At 30.6% G+C, this 18,621-nt stretch overlaps 5 protein-coding genes and 2 non-coding genes across 8 annotated transcripts in view; 4 read left to right on the top strand and 3 right to left on the bottom strand.

Annotated features, from left to right (window-relative positions):
• The window catches only part of LOC109594831 (leptin receptor gene-related protein), a 133,020-nt gene extending 126,136 nt beyond the window's left edge, over positions 1-6,884 (bottom strand). Inside the window, exon 1 of the mRNA XM_049965335.1 lies at positions 6,881-6,884. The gene's annotated coding sequence lies outside the window, so the exon portion shown is untranslated. The remainder of the gene's footprint in view (positions 1-6,880) is intronic.
• On the top strand, positions 78-9,561 carry LOC109594801 (ankyrin repeat and LEM domain-containing protein 1). Its single transcript, XM_020010043.2, has 7 exons — positions 78-376; positions 4,893-5,054; positions 5,448-5,692; positions 6,965-7,853; positions 7,912-8,141; positions 8,395-8,655; positions 8,732-9,561. The coding sequence occupies exons 1-7, from the start codon at positions 294-296 to the stop codon at positions 9,112-9,114; spliced, it is 2,253 nt and encodes a 750-aa protein (XP_019865602.1). The 5' UTR covers positions 78-293; the 3' UTR covers positions 9,115-9,561.
• Positions 9,562-10,081: 520 nt separating this feature from the next.
• On the bottom strand, positions 10,082-11,793 carry LOC109594796 (alpha-N-acetylgalactosaminidase-like). The gene is made up of 8 exons (XM_020010038.2): positions 11,660-11,793; positions 11,367-11,541; positions 11,055-11,315; positions 10,839-11,000; positions 10,587-10,784; positions 10,371-10,535; positions 10,247-10,319; positions 10,082-10,197 (listed from the first exon to the last, which is right to left on the bottom strand). Exons 1-8 carry the CDS (start codon positions 11,728-11,730, stop codon positions 10,142-10,144), a joined length of 1,161 nt encoding a protein of 386 aa, XP_019865597.2. The 5' UTR covers positions 11,731-11,793; the 3' UTR covers positions 10,082-10,141.
• Positions 11,794-12,967: 1,174 nt separating this feature from the next.
• On the bottom strand, positions 12,968-14,801 carry LOC109594797 (alpha-N-acetylgalactosaminidase). Its single transcript, XM_020010039.2, has 9 exons — positions 14,644-14,801; positions 14,288-14,462; positions 14,062-14,236; positions 13,925-14,010; positions 13,709-13,870; positions 13,457-13,654; positions 13,241-13,405; positions 13,113-13,185; positions 12,968-13,059 (listed from the first exon to the last, which is right to left on the bottom strand). Exons 1-9 carry the CDS (start codon positions 14,712-14,714, stop codon positions 12,989-12,991), a joined length of 1,176 nt encoding a protein of 391 aa, XP_019865598.1. The 5' UTR covers positions 14,715-14,801; the 3' UTR covers positions 12,968-12,988.
• A 634-nt stretch (positions 14,802-15,435) lies between these two features.
• On the top strand, positions 15,436-18,307 carry LOC109594807 (alpha-N-acetylgalactosaminidase-like). 2 transcript variants are annotated; one of them, XM_049965121.1, is made up of 10 exons: positions 15,436-15,574; positions 15,973-16,137; positions 16,661-16,835; positions 16,889-17,063; positions 17,119-17,213; positions 17,268-17,429; positions 17,479-17,676; positions 17,768-17,932; positions 18,021-18,096; positions 18,150-18,307. In XM_049965121.1, exons 2-10 carry the CDS (start codon positions 15,980-15,982, stop codon positions 18,188-18,190), a joined length of 1,245 nt encoding a protein of 414 aa, XP_049821078.1. In that variant the 5' UTR covers positions 15,436-15,574; positions 15,973-15,979; the 3' UTR covers positions 18,191-18,307. The 2 variants fall into 2 exon arrangements, with proteins under 2 accessions (XP_049821078.1, XP_019865604.1); XM_020010045.2 differs by having other exon boundaries at positions 15,474-15,574; positions 15,960-16,137.
• On the top strand, positions 16,244-16,325 carry Trnas-aga (transfer RNA serine (anticodon AGA)). Its single transcript has one exon. It is a non-coding gene; the product is annotated as a tRNA-Ser (tRNA).
• On the top strand, positions 16,503-16,575 carry Trnav-uac (transfer RNA valine (anticodon UAC)). Its single transcript has one exon. It is a non-coding gene; the product is annotated as a tRNA-Val (tRNA).
• Positions 18,308-18,621: the final 314 nt, after the last annotated feature.

Below are 18,621 nucleotides of genomic sequence, written 5' to 3' on the forward strand. Positions count from 1 at the left end.
CGTTGTTGGCGCATGCGCGTCGTTTTTAAAATTCATTTAAATTCCTAACATAACCTCCAATATTTTGTTTATGTTTGTATATCTTGAAATGAGAGTTGATATCTTTTCATGTTAATTATTACTTTGTACATATCAGTGGCGAGGTGCATACTGACAAAAATACGCACACAGTTGAGGATTAATTTCGATCCGTGTTTATTTTAATTGATACTGTCTTCGTAATTCGAACGTTTTTTATATACAGATCTAAATTCAAACCTATTTTTATAAATTTATGTTATGTGAATGTGAAAATGAGCATATATCGTGGTAAGAATCAAAGAGAATTTTATTTGGCGTCGTTGTTGTACGATTCTATAGAGGACAAGGATTTAAGGTAAGTGAGATTTTGCCTTTGATGGCTTCACTAATTCCTATTAGAGATATACCTATCAGTTAAAATGTGTAATAATATTAAAATAATTTAATAATTATCTTTTACATGCTGACTGTTATTAGATAGGTTCAATTCATTTTATGGTTTATTCATTGTGATCAATTTAAAAAAATATATATATGAACATGTCCTCAATAACCTTTGAAAATGGCTAGTGAAGTATTAAAAGAAATACTGCTTATAGTAAAAGTAATAGAAAATGATGCATGTTAAAAATTCAAATAGTTAATAGTTTTTTAATATTTTTTTATAATCTTTAGTTTTTCAACAAACATGTCATATGTATATTATTCATAATATTATCAGATTTATTAGATAATATAAGTCTCCCTGTATGCAGTTTAAACTATTTAAAGAGCACAATTAAATTTGTATCAATCTATCAGTTTCTTTCATCATCACCAGTATCACATTTTTTTAAATAAAAGTCGTAGTTTTTTATAATAAAGCTGAGTACGTCATAGGTTTAGTATTAGCATTACTAAAAAATACATATTAGTAAGTTCTGACAAAACTCAAATTTACCTTGCTATGAATTTATTTCTTCTATTCAAGTAAATTAAATATAAAAATGATTGAGAATATCTAAACGTAACTTGATTTATTTGTTCTAAATGCTTAGTACATGCGAAAATATCTTAAAAAACTAATTGTAAGTGTAATAAACAAAATTGTGCTTGTTTTAATTATAAGAACGTGTGTGTTAAGTTACATTCTTACTTGTTCAGATGAACTAAATTGCTGCCTTTAATTTTGTTACAGATTTATCATTGTTGCAAAAAAAAAAAATCAAATGTGGTGTAATTTTATATTTAATTTACTGAGTACTCTTTGGTTTTTGTAAAAATGTAATACTTCGATGTCACATGCAAGTTTTTACTTTCCACATATCAAAGAAAAAATCGAGATGAATATTACGACAAGTACAAATATATGATCGGATATAAGATTTATTAAGCAAATCGTAAAAGTGACGTAAATGCAATATCTCCTTCAATTTCCTTTTTTAAACAATCATAAAAAGTTCCCACCAACATAATCCGAAGATAAATTTGTGCGGCACTGACCTGGCGAACACAAAACTGAAATTTCTGTACCGAACAACGCTGATGCAATGATGACTTTTATGGAATCACCATATTTCGCTTCCTATATCGATACAGGAGAATCCAAAACATCACCGCCTCAATTGCATCAGCCAATGTTGTAGTCGATTCAACACTCAATTCTCCGATCTTCGCGCTCTAGGTACTTGTAATTTTTTGATTGTTTCATCATTTCGGTAATCAGTTTAGCAGAGCCTTGAGCTTAAAATTGGGTCACTTTAACATTATTTTTGTTATATGAATATCCAGTCATAATGTAATGCTTAAAATAAAAGTAAAGATAAATTGTTCAAATTGTGCACGAGTCTATCAAAAAAAAACATGTTGAGCCAATAATCGTGGCGCCGATAATTTCAAAATTTCTGAAAAACAACGCACAATTATCGCCTAAAAATTGATCGATTTTAAATGTCTTAATTAGACTTGATCTGTGGTCATATTCCAACCGCATGTATAATTTGATACATTTAGATTAGAAAACATTAAATTGTGTTAACACCATAGGAACAGCAGTATTTTTATGTTTTGCAATTAATTAACAATAAAGAATTGTTCATGCGTATTGACTTTTGGAACATCCTTATTATAATCTGGGCTGTATAAATTTCAAAAAGAAAGAAAACGCTCCGGAATTTTCATGAATGTTTTAGGCGACAGTGTTATATCATTGAATGCAGTGATAAGGATTTTGTGTGTAACTAAGGACTCGAAAGTAACCTTCAATTAATTTTAGCCCATGTTATCTCACTGGGTTCTTGTGTGAAATTGTTTACTACGAATTTGTAATGAAGTAACGAAGAGAGTATTTGTTTCACGCTAATTATAGATTTGTTTTTGTCGACTCTTTAATTAGCCGTGAACTTTTATGAACAAGTTATTGTTCAATATTGACGATTCCAGACATTATGCACGTTATCACTCGTTTACTACAATTTTACACTCCAAAATTTACGTCATTTGTTGACTCGACTAGAATCAATATGTTAAGATCTTATTTTTTATGGAAATAAAAAAGCACTTTAACTTATATCAGTACTTGTTACTGGGCTCTATATCTTTATTGCTTTATTATTACGCATTTTATTAATATAATATTGTACACATATGTTATTCGATTTTGGAGTTTTAACATGAAAAATTCTTCATTAAATCTGTTACATAATCTTGTTCTCATTATTTTTTAATGTTGTGAATATTTTTCATCAATTTTAGGATGGAGATAATTGAACTAGTTTTTCTAATCATCATCAGTTCTAACAATAGTCTGTATACATTTATTATTATTAAAATATAATAATTTAAAATTAAACAAATTTTAAAGGGTACAAATAATTATTCTACTATTTAATGAAACTAAATTCTTAATTCTGTAGCAAAAATATAATTTTCAAAAATGTATTTAATAATTATTGTTTGGATGATGAAACCAGAGGAGTATTAAACGTAATAAACAATTTTTTAAAAGTCATTGAATAGTTAAGAATAGTATGGGGTTATTTATAGTTTAACAACAACGCTATCGTCTTAAATGAGGCGATGAATTATAGTAAACTACGATATGATTAACAATAAGCTCTTATTTTCTGGATTCGCGTTTTATCAACTAGTAAGTGTCAAAGCCCCCCATTTAAAAAATCGCAATTTTGTTTACACTAATGCGTTTAGAAAATATGATAAAATTATATTTAATCAATCTAAGTGCTCTAAAAATAAAATTGTAAATTCACTCCAATTACATAAATATGAGTAAATCTGTTGGGGGTCATGATTCATAATTGTTTTCAACACAATCCTATAAAGTTATTTTCTGAAGCAATTATGGTTATTCAAGTTCTTTTATTACTTGCTCAGGCAACAGTTTAATGACCAGTCATTAGTACTAACTTAATACAGCTGAAACACAATAATAATATTTTTTTGAATGAATAAAAGTTTATGGATTCATCCTGTGTTTTAAAAATACCATCGCACATTCACTTCGTGTCTAAATGAAATTCAAACAGTAGTGGCCAGATAAATAGCACACATTACTGTCTTAACTTCAATTAGGAAAGGCACACCTCTAATTAAATACAATCAAAATATTTTATATTTTATTTAAAATAATTACACTATATTCTCATTATTTATTGTGTACCTAAGTCAAAATAATTTCTACTTAAATTAAATTTTAAGCAAAATAAATACGAAATGTGTTGTTCGCTATAACTACTTGTAAACGTTGAACCAAAGATTCAATGATCGGCAATAGTTGTTTAATACATTTTTGTGCAAACTTTTACTCTTATTGGACTTTTACTCTTTTAATAAACATGGTTGCTTTACTGAAGTGTATCCTTGTCAGTTTTTTTATTAAGTCGATGGCTGATTGTTTTGATTTTATAAAATATGTAACAAAAAAAGTATGGAATATTGAAATATCTGGATAAAGTTTAAATTAAATCTTTTACAAAATGTATTTCAATAATTATTTTTTAATTAAAATGCAGGATAAAGTTAATAGTTGAACCAGACTTACAATTAATTCATGCATATTGATGGGGATTATCACAATATGCCCGATAGAATTATTTATTAGTTACAAAGTCAATTTCTGTATTTACAAACCAATCGATGATATAATGACTAATTAATTCGTATTGAATAATTGACCTATAATAGACGAACTGCGTTGTATCCGGATATATCTGCCGAAAGAACGGCGTATCAGAAAGAATATTATAAATAAATGAAGATATGATTTTCTACTTAAATGTCACAATCTAGTCTGTAACGACCTAAATTATATTACATGCTGCTCTGTTGTATTATTATTATTATTATTATTATTATTATTATTATTATTATTATTATTATTATTATTAGTTGCATTTTTCATAACTGTCATGTTCATGTATGAATTAAAATCCGAAATTTGGTCTGCAACATAATAGCAAGTTTAAGTTTGAAGTCTGTATACTAAAAGTGTGATAAAATTGCTCCACATAATTTTGTTTTAAGTTTATATATAATAAAAACATTGTATTTGATTTATTAGTAGTTGGGAGATAATTTGATTAGAATCCCTACATTTCTTGTATGATAATTTCCATTTTTATCAGCTAATTTATTAACTTTTGGATATTTTTGCGCAGTATTTATATTAACCTAATTTCTCATGATAATATAATTGATTTAAATTGTTTGAAATACATAAACAATTTAAATTATTATGTAAATTTACATCAGTATAACGTGACCTGACACGTTTCGAGTATAACACATAAAATTTTAAAATGGCACATTTACATATAATGAACTAAATATATTATAAGTGTTTTGATTTACTAAAAAGATTTTTATTGTTGCAGCTCCGTAAAATCTTTGCTTTCTGAAAAGGGAGCAGATCCTAACTTAATCCTTCCGAAGAAAGGTATCGCTCCGTTTCACCTGGCAGTCGGAATAGATCCAAGGGACTTTTCAATAACAGTGACCACGTTGATTTTGCAGCACGGAGGAAACCCCAATGTTAGGTATGCTCCTTTACTTACATTCTTAAGTGAGTTTACTGCTTTGATTTGTTCCTTTATCTAAGGGGATAATAGGTCAGAAAAAAACTAATTAGTCACAAAATTATAATCTTAATTGCAACAAGACGACGGCGTATAATTTGTTTGATTGCAAAAGGATGCAGAAAATCAGTGAACCTATTAATATTTGACTTGACGATAAGCACCAATGTGATATTCAAATTGTTACGTCAGTGAGAATTTTTTGTAGATGTTTCTAACAATATTTGGAGATTTTCGTGAGAGATTTGCCCAGCAAATTTCAAAAATCAAATAATATTTGTTCTAAATTGCGTAAATTAAGATCAATTTTGTTTTCAGTTCAATTGACTTAAAAGAATTTGTCTTTAATTATAGATCCGACGAAGGCTTGACCCCTGTCCATATTTCGGCTGCTTGGAATTGTTTGGAGAACCTGCAGCTGTTGCTGAGCAATGGCGGCGATCCGGAGGCCAAGGACAGCAATCGTTGTACCCCTTCCTACTATGCACATAAAGAAAACCATGTTGAATGTCTCAACCTCCTTAAATCCTACACTCCGAACAAGAACGAAATAATCAACAGGGAGTCAGAGAACAGCAAAAACTTTAATTTAACATTCGGTAAGTATTTTGTCATATTTAAAGCACTGTGTGAACTTTGCCACCCGTTAACATTTGTTTGTGTCATGTTTTTATGCTAAATCTCCGGGCGTATCTTAATTATATTCATGTTTGCTAATTATATTATTAACGATTTTTATTCTGCTCCAAAGTCGCAGAGATACCACATAGTATAGAAAGAGATGACAGTGTATAAATGAAAAGACGCCAATTTGTGCCATTGATAAATCTATTTGTAGGCTAATAATACTCCAGAAACAACAATGGTACATTATCATTGTAAATTTTATCCAATATAGACGATTTATGTAATTATTAAATGACAGTAATCAATCGTTAATTACAAGAACCGGCTGAAGCCAGTTGACTCAGCACCGGATATGGATAAAAATAATGTTGTAGACCTTATGAATTTATTGTAATATTGTGTTCAAAACAAAACATAAACAAACTAGGGAAGAAAATCCGATTATCTTCATTAATGATGGCGAAATGGTCCGAAGTCCCTGTTGACACTACTAAGATATCGAGCCAGCTAATTAACTGTATAATGAGATCAATGAGACTATATACATTGTTGCTTATCTATATGCTCGTGGCGGTTTCGTATCGTTGACGTTACGTAGGTTGAAAACCTTTCTAGATTTTCATTTTTTTATTGTCAATGATAAATTTGTCGTAGTTGCTCTAATATGTAGGTATTTAAACAATTCAAGATATATTTGTTTTACATTCGATGTATTACTTAAGTTTAATTTTAATTGATTGTAACATAATAAACAACATTTATTTTATCACAATATAGCCTATTTGGGGTGGAACCACCTTGTAACTTTTTTATTTATAATTCGATATTAATGAATAATAGCTCAAGAGATAGAAATTTGGTATCTACCCATTCTGAAGGATGCTAAATTCAATGGAGGCTGGCTTACATTTACCATAAACAATGACCTAATCAATTTTTCTTATTTTTTTTACTAAACTCTGATTATACAGTAAATATTTCTTTGAAATCTTGTGACGTGCGATAAATATAAGAAAATATTATATTATAGAAACTGTTAACAACAATTTATTGCGCAGTAAAGACCCGACTTGGGTCCGTTGTTATGATTAACCTCTCAGATTTAAAGAAATACATGCACACTCAATATACATTTACTTATAAGCCACATTGTGTATACGGCTTTAATTCTTACCTAAACTTAATAAAGTCTAGGAAATTATTTATGTATTTATAAAAATACAACTTGTACTTTTAATTTCCAGATAAGATATTAGTGGATAACGGTGGCTGCCAATATGAGGTGGTTCAAGATAATACACCTATTGTGGTACCTTCCGCGAATACAACCGAATACGTACTGAACTGGTTCAACAAACACCACCCATCAATCGATGAGATTTCAATTTGTTCGGACCCAAAAATGAATCAATTCTCTCTTAACACCATTGATTCATATGAGAGTTCCTTGGATGAATCGGACGTTCCAACCAAAGAAATAAAAAGTGGCACAATTACATTCCGAAAGGTTTACAGAAAAACAAGAAAGACACCCAAAAAGTCGGTATTCACCAGCACGGTTAATAAGGAAGTCGAAGATTCGACTATGTTCTCCATTGTGAATGACATTGAAACAATCAAGCAGCATTCTACAGAGAGTGGAGTAAACACAATGCCAAATAGTCCAGTGGATCTTCACATCAGTGACCAAATCCAAAATGAAAGTATGTACACTGCTGAAGATTTTTCGACCATGCAACAATACTCCAAAGAAAGTGGTATAATCACATTACCAAATAGTATGTTAGTGACTGGAAACATCCCCAAAACCACATCTAGCGCAGAATTTTCCATATCAGAGATGTACTCACCACCTAAAATGAAAACGTCCCTAATTAAAATAGATGCTAGTAGTGACTACAATACCTGTTCCACGGCCAGTGAGAAGTCGTCTCTGGTAAATAGTTTTGAAATGACCGACGATTTATCAATCGAGTTCACACAGGACGAAACCAAAGGAGATCTGATATCTTTGACCCACTCAAAAAGTTCGAGTCCTGAACTCAGTTTTGTGACGGTTTCTGAACTATACAAATATGTTGATGAGGACGAGGGAATTATTTTATTCGAGAGACGATTTTTAAAAACACCCACGTAAGTTTACAGATGTTTTAAAATTAGTGTATATGTTACACATAATTATTGATTACAGCGGGTCGTGCGGAAGTGAACGATCCAGTGCAATATCTTCCAACATTTCTTCCTTGCCAGAAACTATTGATTATGACACAGACACTCTCAGAAAGGAGTTAACGTCGCATGGGTACAATCCGGGACCAATAACATTCACGACCAAGAGAATATACTTGAAGAAACTTAAACAGTTAAGAACTAAGGCAATTTCCTCCACTAACGTACAAGACATATCCAACATTAAGAAAGGTATTTTTTGACAGTGTATCTTTTTCTAAAAACTCAAAATTTTTATTAATTTGACATAATTGAAGTTTAATAATTTATTCAAATGATATATTTTCGATATACAATCCGTACTTTTTGCACCAAAAAATGTAAGTTTAAAGTGCAATTCTCAAATTACAAATAAAGATTTAAAAAATAAAAAAGTTAAGAGTTATCCTTAATACCATATAAAATTAAATTCATTAAATAGTAATTTAATAAATATCCTTTATAGTCTATTCTATTGAGATAGAAAAGACCTTTAGAGATCCAACATGGGTGAACGATTTGGCTGTTTACAAGTCTTTGGAAGAAGCAGTGAGTAAGCAGTTCAGTACACCAGATCCTACCAGGAAATGGAGAGAAGGAGTTAATAAGGCTTCTTTCACATACCTACTTTTAGATCCAAGAGTTACCAATAACTTACCATGTAGAGCCGAACAACTACAACCTAAGGAATTATGGGAGACATTTATAAAAGCGATATTTTATGTGGGTCAGTGGTTTTCTTTTATTTTTTATATAAATCATTTAAAAAATGTACAATTTTCATAATAAAAATTTGTTCTTAGGTAAAGGAAAAAGATCACGTCCTTATGCTCATCTTTATGATGCAATTTCGGTGTGGAAAAAGAACAAAGAGGATGAAGATGCGAAGTTGCGGACGAAGAAAATTCAGCACATTTTAGACATTTGGCACAACAACACTGGTGTAATTTGTCTCCACGTCTTCCAAAACGTGATTCCCGTGGAGGCTTACACGAGAGAGGCTTCAATGATATTAGCTTTAAAATTGGATAACTTAGATAATATTAAATCGGGTGAATTTTATGGAATTGCGGCTACTTGGTCACTGAAACAAAAACGTATGCTGGGCGTATATTTATTATATAAAGCGATGATGATTTTTTTACACGAGGGTGAACGACAGTTATGCCCAGCTGATATTGATTAATTTTTAATTTAATTTTAATACCATTTTATTTTTTCTATTATCCCTTTTTATGCTGTTTTAAGTACATTTTCTGGCTCATTATCATGTCAACAGTATTAAGTGTTGTAGTGTGTGGTTTTAATACGTTTGCCGCTTTTAATTATGTATTTATGTATATATAATTTTATGTATATACATTTCATATAAAATAGGAAAAAATCAGTTTTCAAATTTTATATTATAATGTTAAATTCTTGACTGTCCACAACGCCACCATTGCATTCAAGGGAGACAAAGTCTGCAGTATTATGTATTAAAAAATTAACGAATTTCAGAGTATAATGTGATATTAGGTGTAAAAAGTTTCGCAATTATAATTATCTAGTCTAAAATAAATTGTACTTATTGATAGATGAACTGTACATTAGTATAAGTGACTGCATATTTTAAATAAACATATTTTATGGATATTACTGGTTTCATTTTATCTAGTATAATCTATATTGTGACTATATCTTTAATGTTTAAAAAGTTCTATTATTGTTTGTAAATATCAGATATTCGTGTAGATATATGGTGTTAAACTTCTATTGATAAGGGTAGGTACTCAAAACAATCAAGGGGTTATTTAGAGGCCAGCGAATAGTCCCGATATGAATCCGATAGAACATCTCTGGGACCTTCTAGAGCGACACATAAGAAATCTAGAACCCGCAAATAACCTTTAAGAAACAGCTTCAGAAAGAATGGAATAATGGATTTCAAGACTTGATCCGCCGGTTGATACCATCAATACCTCAACATTGCACCGAACTTCGAAGAAGTGGAGGAAGACATACTCACTATTAAATATAGGGATATTTTTAATTTTATTTTTTTTTATACATTTTATAATGTTACATTAATTTGAATATTAGTGAATATTTTCATTTTTGTTATACCCTTTTCTGCATTGATTAAATTTTGTATTAGTTATAAATGATCAAAATTTTATTTCGATATATTTATTGAATAAAAAGTTACAGAGATTGATACCATTGTGACTAGTTTAATTATCTACAACAATGTTGTCTACTAATGGACAAATCTCATATAGATCTACGCCTAAAAAATGTTATTAGTAGTAGCAATCTAAATATATCTTTTAACGTACCTGATGGTTTAATATGAGAGATGAGTTCTTCATTGGGGAAAGCTATAACAGCATCCGAATCATCCCAAACATTCTAAAATGTCAAATCATTACGACAGAAAAAAATAAATGAGTTCATTCATACCCTTATTATATATTGTGTGGCAATCGAATTTTGCAATAATTCTGAGAGAGTGAATGGATATTGATAAATAACACCATCAACTCTGTAACTAACAAACGCGAGAATTTCACAGTACTCTGCAGATTGTCCCTTAATAATCCTGCGCCATATATTAATATTATTTTCCTAAAACTTGAATTTAAAACTAATCAAAACTATTTGAATGAAAAAGTTAACTTTTTTTATCAGTGATCCTTGTATTCCCAAAGGATCTTGATTTATCCTGATCAAATCTTTGTTTTGTAAAATTCCGGCAGCTTCTTTTGTTATAGTTCTCAGATCAACGGACATAATCAGAGGCGCAGCTAAAATAGCCCAAATGGACATTTGTACTTTGCTTTGTTCATAACTAAGACCATAATTTCCTATTATGAGCTTCAAAAATAAATTATTATTATTTTAGGATAATTTTTCAGAGAGAAGTTTTACCATATCGGGATCGTTCCAATGACCAGGGCCAGCATATTGTATAAGTTTGTTTTGATTTTTACCAAACCAGTCTGCAATATCTTTTACATCTTCGAAAGTGTCGCTAATGTCTGCGTAAGTTCTCCATAAGTTGCAATACTCAACTGCTGCTGTATAGTTGGCCTAAAGCATATTAATATTGGGAAATGAGCTATATGTCTGTTGAAATAGATTTACATTTATTCCCAAATACGCAGGAAAACTGCATGAGAAAACAATTGGTCTTCCCGTTGCGTTCAGATCTTTAGTCATCTTCCCATAACCTTGTTCCATTCCTTCTGTTTGAACGTGGCATCCATCTAATTTAAGATAATCTACACCCCAGCCGGCCCACGTTTGTGCATCCAGTTGTAAATAGTCTAAACTGCCGGGGTATCCTTCACAAGTATATGTTCCATAATCTCCATAAATACCGAATTTAAGACCCTTGGAATGAACCTGTAAGGAAACAATTAAACCATATCATTATTCACTGTTTATTTCGCATACATAATCAGACAAGGCTTTCATTCCATTTGGAAAACGGTCCGGATCTCCAACCAATTTGTTTTCATGATCCCTGGATTTTGAAGCCCAACAATCATCTATGATTATATATTCGTAGCCCGCGTCTAAATAACCATCTCCTGATAGTCTGTCTGCCATATCTATAATCAAATTTTCACTGAAAATAGAAATTATTGATTAAAATAATGAATTTCTGAAAACCTTCTTGGTTCATAAAGAAATTGAAATTTTACTGATATGGACACATATATTAATTTTAATGTCCTACTACTTACTTGATACAATCCGTTGGATGTGTTTTGCAATTAGTCTCACACCTGAATCTTTGCCATGTCATCCATCCCATTGGAGGAGTTAGAGCTAAGCCATTGTCTAGAGAGTTAGTAAATTCGAATATACAAGTTGTAACAAACAAAGAAAATGCCAAAAACCCCATTGTTACTGACTGAGCTGTGCGAACTACAGAACAGAATTAACTCATCAATGGTAGCACATTCTTTTTAAGTATAAGTGTTTCAAGTGAATTGTGATTCATAATTAATTTTTGGTCGAATATTCGAATTATTTACATAAACAAATTACAAAGATAATTCATATTACAAAGGAATAAAAACAATCAACTTATAATGTTTTAAAATAAATAGTGTAACCAGGTTTCTTCAACTTAAAAGCTCATTTTGCATATCAAGCTGTTACATACTTATCAACCTTTGAGCAAATATGATACATACATAGAAAAATTGCTGGATTGATGCAACTATGGCAAACATTTAATGTAACAACCATCAATTCCTTTTGCCAAGCGTGTGTAACATTGTGCCATATGAGTAAGTTATAAGATTTTGAAATATTTTATTAAACTTGTCTCATTGTTTATTTGTATTTATCACGGTTCTACAGAAAAAATAATTAGGATTAAAGTTTTAAAATGATTGATGATTTCAAATCATTAGATGTGTTACAACTAAGAAAACACCTTTAGAGATCCAACAACTTGGCTGTTTACAAGTCTATGGAAGAAGTTAATAAGGCTTCTCTCACATAACTACTTTTGGATCTAAAAATTACTAGTAACTTGCCATGTAGAGTCAAACTTCTACAATCCAAAGAATTATGGGAGACATTTATTAAGGTGATTATTTATGTAGGTCAGTGGTTTTCTTTTATTTTCTATATAAACTCGTTTAAAAAATGTACAATATTTATAATAAAAATTTGTTCTTAGGTAAAGGAAATTTCATTGTGAAAAAAGAACGAAGAGGATGAAGTTGCAAAGATGTTGACGAAGAAGCACATTTAAGACATTTGGCATAACAACGAATTTCAGAGTATAATGTGATATTAGGTGTAAAAAGTTTAGCAATTATAATTATCTAGTCTAAAATAAATTGTACTTATTGATATGTAAACTGTACATTAGTAGCATTAAAGTTTAAATAGTTTTATAATTGTTTGTATCATTGATATCAGATATACGTGTTGATCTATGGTGGTGAACTTAAAAAAATTTGACCTACATCTATTGATAAGAGTAGGTACTCAAAACAATCACAATGCACATCATAAAAATAATCAACAAGACAAAATAATTAACGTTGTATATTTTAACTATTTTTAATATAATTATCTACAACAATTTTGTCATCTAATGGGCAAATCTCATATAAATCTACGCCTAAAAAACCTTAAGTTATTAGCAGGAACAATTTAAATACTCTTTCAACGTACCCGATGGTTTAATATGAGAGATGAGTTCTTCATCAGGAGTGACTATAACAGCATCCGAATCATTCCAGACATTCTAAAATGTCAAACCATTACTACAAAAATAAATAAATAAATGAGTTAATTCATACCCTAATTGTATATTGTGTAGCAATCGAATTTTGCAGTAATTCTGAAAGAGTGAATGGATATTGATAAATAACGCCGTCAACTCTGTAACTAACAAACGCGAGAATTTCGCAGTATTCTGTAGATTGTCCTTTAATAATCCTGTGCCATATATTAATATTATTTTCCTAAAATATGAATTTAAAAATAATCAACAATATTTGAATAAAAAAGTTTACTGTTTTTATCAGTGATCCTTGTATTCCCAAAGGATCTTGATTTATCCTGATTAAATCTTTGTTTTGTAAAATTCCGGCAGCTTCTTTTGTTATAGTTCTCAGATCAACGGACATAATCAGAGGCGCAGTTAAAATAGCCCAAATGGACATTTGTACTTTGCTTTGTTCATAACTGAGACCATAATTTCCTATAAGGAGCTTCAAAAATACATTATTATTATTTTAAGATAATTTTTCAGAGGGAAGTTTTACCATATCGGGATCGTTCCAATGGCCAGGGCCAGCATATTGTATAAGTTTGTTTTGATTTTTAGCAAACCAGTCCGCAATATCTTTTACATCTTCGAAAGTGTCGCTAATGTCTCCGTAATTTCTCCATAAATTGCAATACTCGACTGCTGCTGTATAGTTGGCCTAAAACATATTAACATTGACTAGACAGTTATTTGTCTGTTAACACTTTCTTACATTTATTCCCAAATACGCAGGAAAACTACATGAAAAAACAATTGGCCTTCCGGTTGCGTTCAGATATTTTGTCATCTCCCCATAACCTGTTAAAGAACCTAGTTATATAAATTTAATTTAATTTTTATAACATTAACCTTGTTCCATTCCTTCTGTCTCAACGTAGCATCCATCCAACTTAAGGTAGTCTACCCCCCAGTCGGCCCAGGTTTGTGCATCCAATTCTAAATAGTTCAAACTTCCAGGGTATCCTCCACAAGTATAAGTTCCATAATCTCCATAAATACCAAATTTAAGACCCTTGGAATGAACCTGTGAGGAATCAATTGAACCACATTATGTTTCACTGTATATTTCACATACATAATCAGACAAGGCTTTCATTCCACTTGGAAAACGGTCCGGATCTCCAACCAATTTGTTTTCATCATCCCTGGATTTGGAAGCCCAACAATCATCTATGATTAGATATTCGTAGCCCGCGTCCAAATACCCATCTTCTGCTAATCTGTCTGCCATATCCATAATCAAATTTTCACTGAAAATTGAAATTATTGATTAAAATAATATCGAAGTACTGAGAGTTAAAAAAAAGTTACATTTTTTTTACTACTTTTTCCAAAAATGTTGACCTTCTTAGTTTATACCAAAAATTGAAATTTTACTGATATGGACTATTTTAAAATCACATATAGTAATTTTAAAAAAACACTACTTACTTGATACAGTCCGTTGGATGTGTTTTGCAGTTAGTTTCACATCTGAATCTTTGCCATGTCATCCATCCCATTGGGGGAGTCAAAGCTAAGCCGTTGTCTAGAGAATTTGTAAAGTTGAATATACAAGTTGTAACAAACAAAGAAAATACTAAAAACCGCATTATTACTGACTGATCTGTGCAAAGTACAGAACAGAAATAACTTATCAATGGTAGCACACTCTTTTTAAGTATAGGGGTTTCAAGTGGATTGTGATTCATAATTAATTTTTGGTCAAATGATCGAATGATTTACATAAACAAATTACAGAGATAAGACTCATTACAAGGGGATAAAAACAATCCACTTAAAATGTTTTAAAATAAATAGTTTAACCTATTTATTTAAAATAAACTTTAAGCTCAATTTGCATATCAAGCTTTTACATACTTATTAACCTTTGAGCAAATATGATAAAAAAATAAATATAAATACATAGAAGAATGACTTCACAAAAACACAGACACAGAAAAAAACTAAGGTAAAAATAAAATTTATTTTTCACTGGAAAACATAATTTTCATCAACCAGTAATTTAATTTATATGTTTAATTTTTGTTTATATTTAAAAAAAAATATTTATTATATTATATTTATTAATTTATTGTCAATAGCTCACACACATATATCTGAGTACATCATTGCGTTACGCATTAAGATGAACTTGAAATAAACCGGATTGTTTTTGATAAATTATTCAAACTTAGCGGTACTTATTTCTTCAGCCATTGAAATATCTAGCGTTCCCACTCTGCATATTCGACATCACACACAAATCTTTAATAAGTGGACATGTAAATTGTTTTTGTCAGTACAAGCGTTGTGGCAAACATTTAATGTACCAACCAGCAATTTCTTTTGCCAAACGTGTCTAACATTGTGCCATATATGAGTAAGTTGTACGATTTTGAAACATTTTATTAAACCGGTCACATTGTTTATTTGTATTTAACACGATATCTACAGAAAAAAAATAATTGGGATTAAAATTTTTAAATGATTGATGATTTCAAATCATTAAAAATGTTACAACTAGATTACAATGTAAATAATAAACATCAATACAATTATCAGTGTAATCTTGAAAAAATTTAAGAGTGTATAATGTTAATAATATTGTTATCTTAATATTCTAAATTGATAAAGTTCAAATCAAATTTAACATTAATTGTTCTATAAGTTGTATCATTAATAGCTGACAAAATTAATAGTCAGTTTGTTACGCCTCCCGATTATATTTCGTACTGAATCTTCAGGTCACATTACGAATTAATAAGGGTTATTTTTCAGATTGAATATGTTTAAATATTACATATTAGTTTTGGTAACAATCTTTGCTGAAGATGTTAACTGCTTGGATAATGGATTGGCACTTACACCCCCAATGGGATGGATGCACTGGCAAAGGTTCCGGTGTTTAGTGGATTGTGATGCCTATCCAGACGAATGTATAAGGTTAGTAGTAAGAAATTACTATAATATAGTGTAAATAAATGAATAATATATTTATTTAGTTGTATTTTGGTGTTTAAAATACATATATAAAAAATATAAAACCAAAGCAGTCGTGGCCGAGCGGTTAAGGCGTCTGACTAGAAATCAGATTCCCTCTGGGAGCGTAGGTTCGAATCCTACCGACTGCGAATTGTTTTGTATTTTAGGAAATCAATTTATAATTAATTTATCTTTAATTTTTAATTCTGTAACAAATTAAAAAATATTTGCCTATATTCAATATATAATTATGTGATTCTTCTTCGTACTCTTTATCAGTATAAGATGCTCGTTTTATGTCATAAAAAATTAATTCTTGTCAGATTGGTTCCGTAGTGTAGCGGTTATCACGTCTGCTTTACACGCAGAAGGTCCCCGGTTCGATCCCGGGCGGAACCACAACTTTTTAAAATTTATTCTGTAAAAAGTTAAATTTTTGATTAGATCAGTATCTTAAATTGAGCTATTTATCTTCTTTTTTTAGTGAAAAACTCTTTCGTGACATGGCCGATAGGTTAGCCGAAGACGGATTCAAGGAAGTTGGCTACGAATACATCATCATAGACGACTGTTGGGCATCCAAGGAAAGAGACGAAAATGAAAGGCTCCAGCCTGATCCAATAAGATTCCCCAGTGGAATTAAAGCTCTAGCTGACTATGTAAACTATTGAAATTTTCCTACTGGCTCGGTTCACATTTTCTCGTCTTTTAGGTGCACAGCAAAGGTCTAAAGTTTGGTATCTACGGTGACTTTGGAACAAAAACTTGCGCTGGTTACCCCGGAAGCATCAACTACTTGGAACAGGACGCTAAGACATGGGCGGAGTGGGGTGTGGACTACTTGAAGTTAGACGGATGTTATGCTGACGAAAAGATCATGGAAGAGGGTATAACCGTCCGTTCAATGTTAACTACTTAATTGTTCTTACAATATTTTAACAGGGTATGCCAAAATGGGAAGGTATTTGAATCAAACCGGAAGACCCATCGTCTACTCATGTAGCTGGCCAGCTTATCAAGAACCACTTGGCATCAAGGTATACACCAGTTCAAGTTGTTAGAGAATAACAAATACATTAAAATGTGTTCAGTCTAACTATAGCGCTTTGCAAGAGACCTGCAATCTTTGGAGAAATTGGGACGACATTGACGATGGTTGGGCGAACGTTACAAGCATATTAAAATGGTTCAGCAACAATCAAGACCGAATCGCTCCTTTTTCAGGGCCGGGACATTGGAATGACCCTGACATGGTAACCGAATCGTATAAACCATAACAGCTTCGCCTAAATGTTGTTTCAGCTTTTGATTGGCAATTTTGGACTCAGCTACGAGCAGAGCAAAGCCCAGATGGCAATATGGGCAGTAATGGCGGCGCCTCTGATAATGTCTGTCGACTTGAGAACCATCGAACCGAAGTTCAAGGAAATTTTACTCAATAAAGACATTATTCGTGTCAACCAAGATCCTTTGGGAATCCAAGGCAAATTAGTACTTACCGTGAGTAACTTGCGATTTATTGGTAAACTTAGTTGCATATACTATGGTACTGAAACGTGGCTAGTTCAGTCATCTAATTTTTATTTTTTAGAAAAGTAAAATTGATATATGGACTAAGCCAATTGTGCCAGATGTCAATGGCTCTCAATCTTATGCCATTGGGATTATTAGTAATCGTTTTGATGGATACCGCTACAGACTCAATTTCACATTGGCTGAATTGAACATAAATAGTCAATATAAATATGTTGTTACAGTAAGTTTTATTTAGTACCAATTAATTTAATTTATTTATTTTTAAATTACATAAAATCAGTGACGTCAAGATTGTATTGTATTTTTAGGACCTGTACGAAAATAAAGAACCTTCTAAAGAAGTTGGTATAAATGATCTCATCTTCGTTCGTGTAGCACCTACAGGTAAAAATTTAAACAAAAAATCAAATATTCTTCATTAATGTTTATATCTTTAGGAGGCACACTTCTTCAAGTGACACCAAGTGTTGAACTGTAAAATTTGACTCAGTATATTACAAATATAAGTGAAATCGACAAGTTTAAATTTGTAACTGCTATAGATTGAAAAAAATCTTATAATTACTAATAAATATTTGTTTTATTTCTGTTTTAATCATATTTTTACTTTTCTTCCTATAAAAAAAAATAAATTCGGCAAAATAAATAAATAAATAAAATACATTTTTGAAATTTCGCATAATATGTTTAAAAAAAGTTAAAATAAATAAAGTCTGTAATAAATTTATTTGGTTAATAAAACATTTTATCTTTCAGTCCATCATTAAGTATACTTCGGTTATCAAATCGTTTGTCTATGATAAACCAATAAATATTCCACGTTTAATTTTTAAATATCATAAAAAAATTAGGAAATCATCATAGAATGTAAATAAACGCGATTCATTTGGAAAGTAAATACGACGATTT

The sequence above is a fragment of the Aethina tumida genome, chromosome 1 (genome assembly GCF_024364675.1).
Source record: "Aethina tumida isolate Nest 87 chromosome 1, icAetTumi1.1, whole genome shotgun sequence".
Classification (NCBI taxonomy): Eukaryota; Metazoa; Arthropoda; class Insecta; order Coleoptera; family Nitidulidae; genus Aethina; species Aethina tumida.

Excerpts from the sequence above, each read along its gene's own strand:
- LOC109594801 (XM_020010043.2), top strand. The coding sequence starts at position 294 with ATGAGCATATATCGTGGTAAGAATCAAAGAGAATTTTATTTGGCGTCG. Across the intron at positions 7,854-7,911 it reads CGATTTTTAAAAACACCCAC|CGGGTCGTGCGGAAGTGAAC; the intron begins GTAAGTTTACAG and ends TATTGATTACAG. Across the intron at positions 8,656-8,731 it reads AAAAGCGATATTTTATGTGG|GTAAAGGAAAAAGATCACGT; the intron begins GTCAGTGGTTTT and ends ATTTGTTCTTAG.
- LOC109594796 (XM_020010038.2), bottom strand. The coding sequence starts at position 11,730 with ATGGGATGGATGACATGGCAAAGATTCAGGTGTGAGACTAATTGCAAA. Across the intron at positions 11,001-11,054 it reads CTGCGTATTTGGGAATAAAT|GCCAACTATACAGCAGCAGT; the intron begins GTAAATCTATTT and ends AATATGCTTTAG. Across the intron at positions 10,536-10,586 it reads AAGGATCACTGATAAAAAAA|GAAAATAATATTAATATATG; the intron begins GTTAACTTTTTC and ends TTCAAGTTTTAG.
- LOC109594797 (XM_020010039.2), bottom strand. The coding sequence starts at position 14,714 with ATGGGATGGATGACATGGCAAAGATTCAGATGTGAAACTAACTGCAAA. Across the intron at positions 14,463-14,643 it reads CATCCAACGGACTGTATCAA|TGAAAATTTGATTATGGATA; the intron begins GTAAGTAGTGTT and ends TTCAATTTTCAG. Across the intron at positions 13,060-13,112 it reads CTCTCATATTAAACCATCGG|GCGTAGATTTATATGAGATT; the intron begins GTACGTTGAAAG and ends AAGGTTTTTTAG.
- LOC109594807 (XM_020010045.2), top strand. Across the intron at positions 17,430-17,478 it reads ATTGGAATGACCCTGACATG|CTTTTGATTGGCAATTTTGG; the intron begins GTAACCGAATCG and ends ATGTTGTTTCAG. Across the intron at positions 18,097-18,149 it reads CGTTCGTGTAGCACCTACAG|GAGGCACACTTCTTCAAGTG; the intron begins GTAAAAATTTAA and ends TTATATCTTTAG.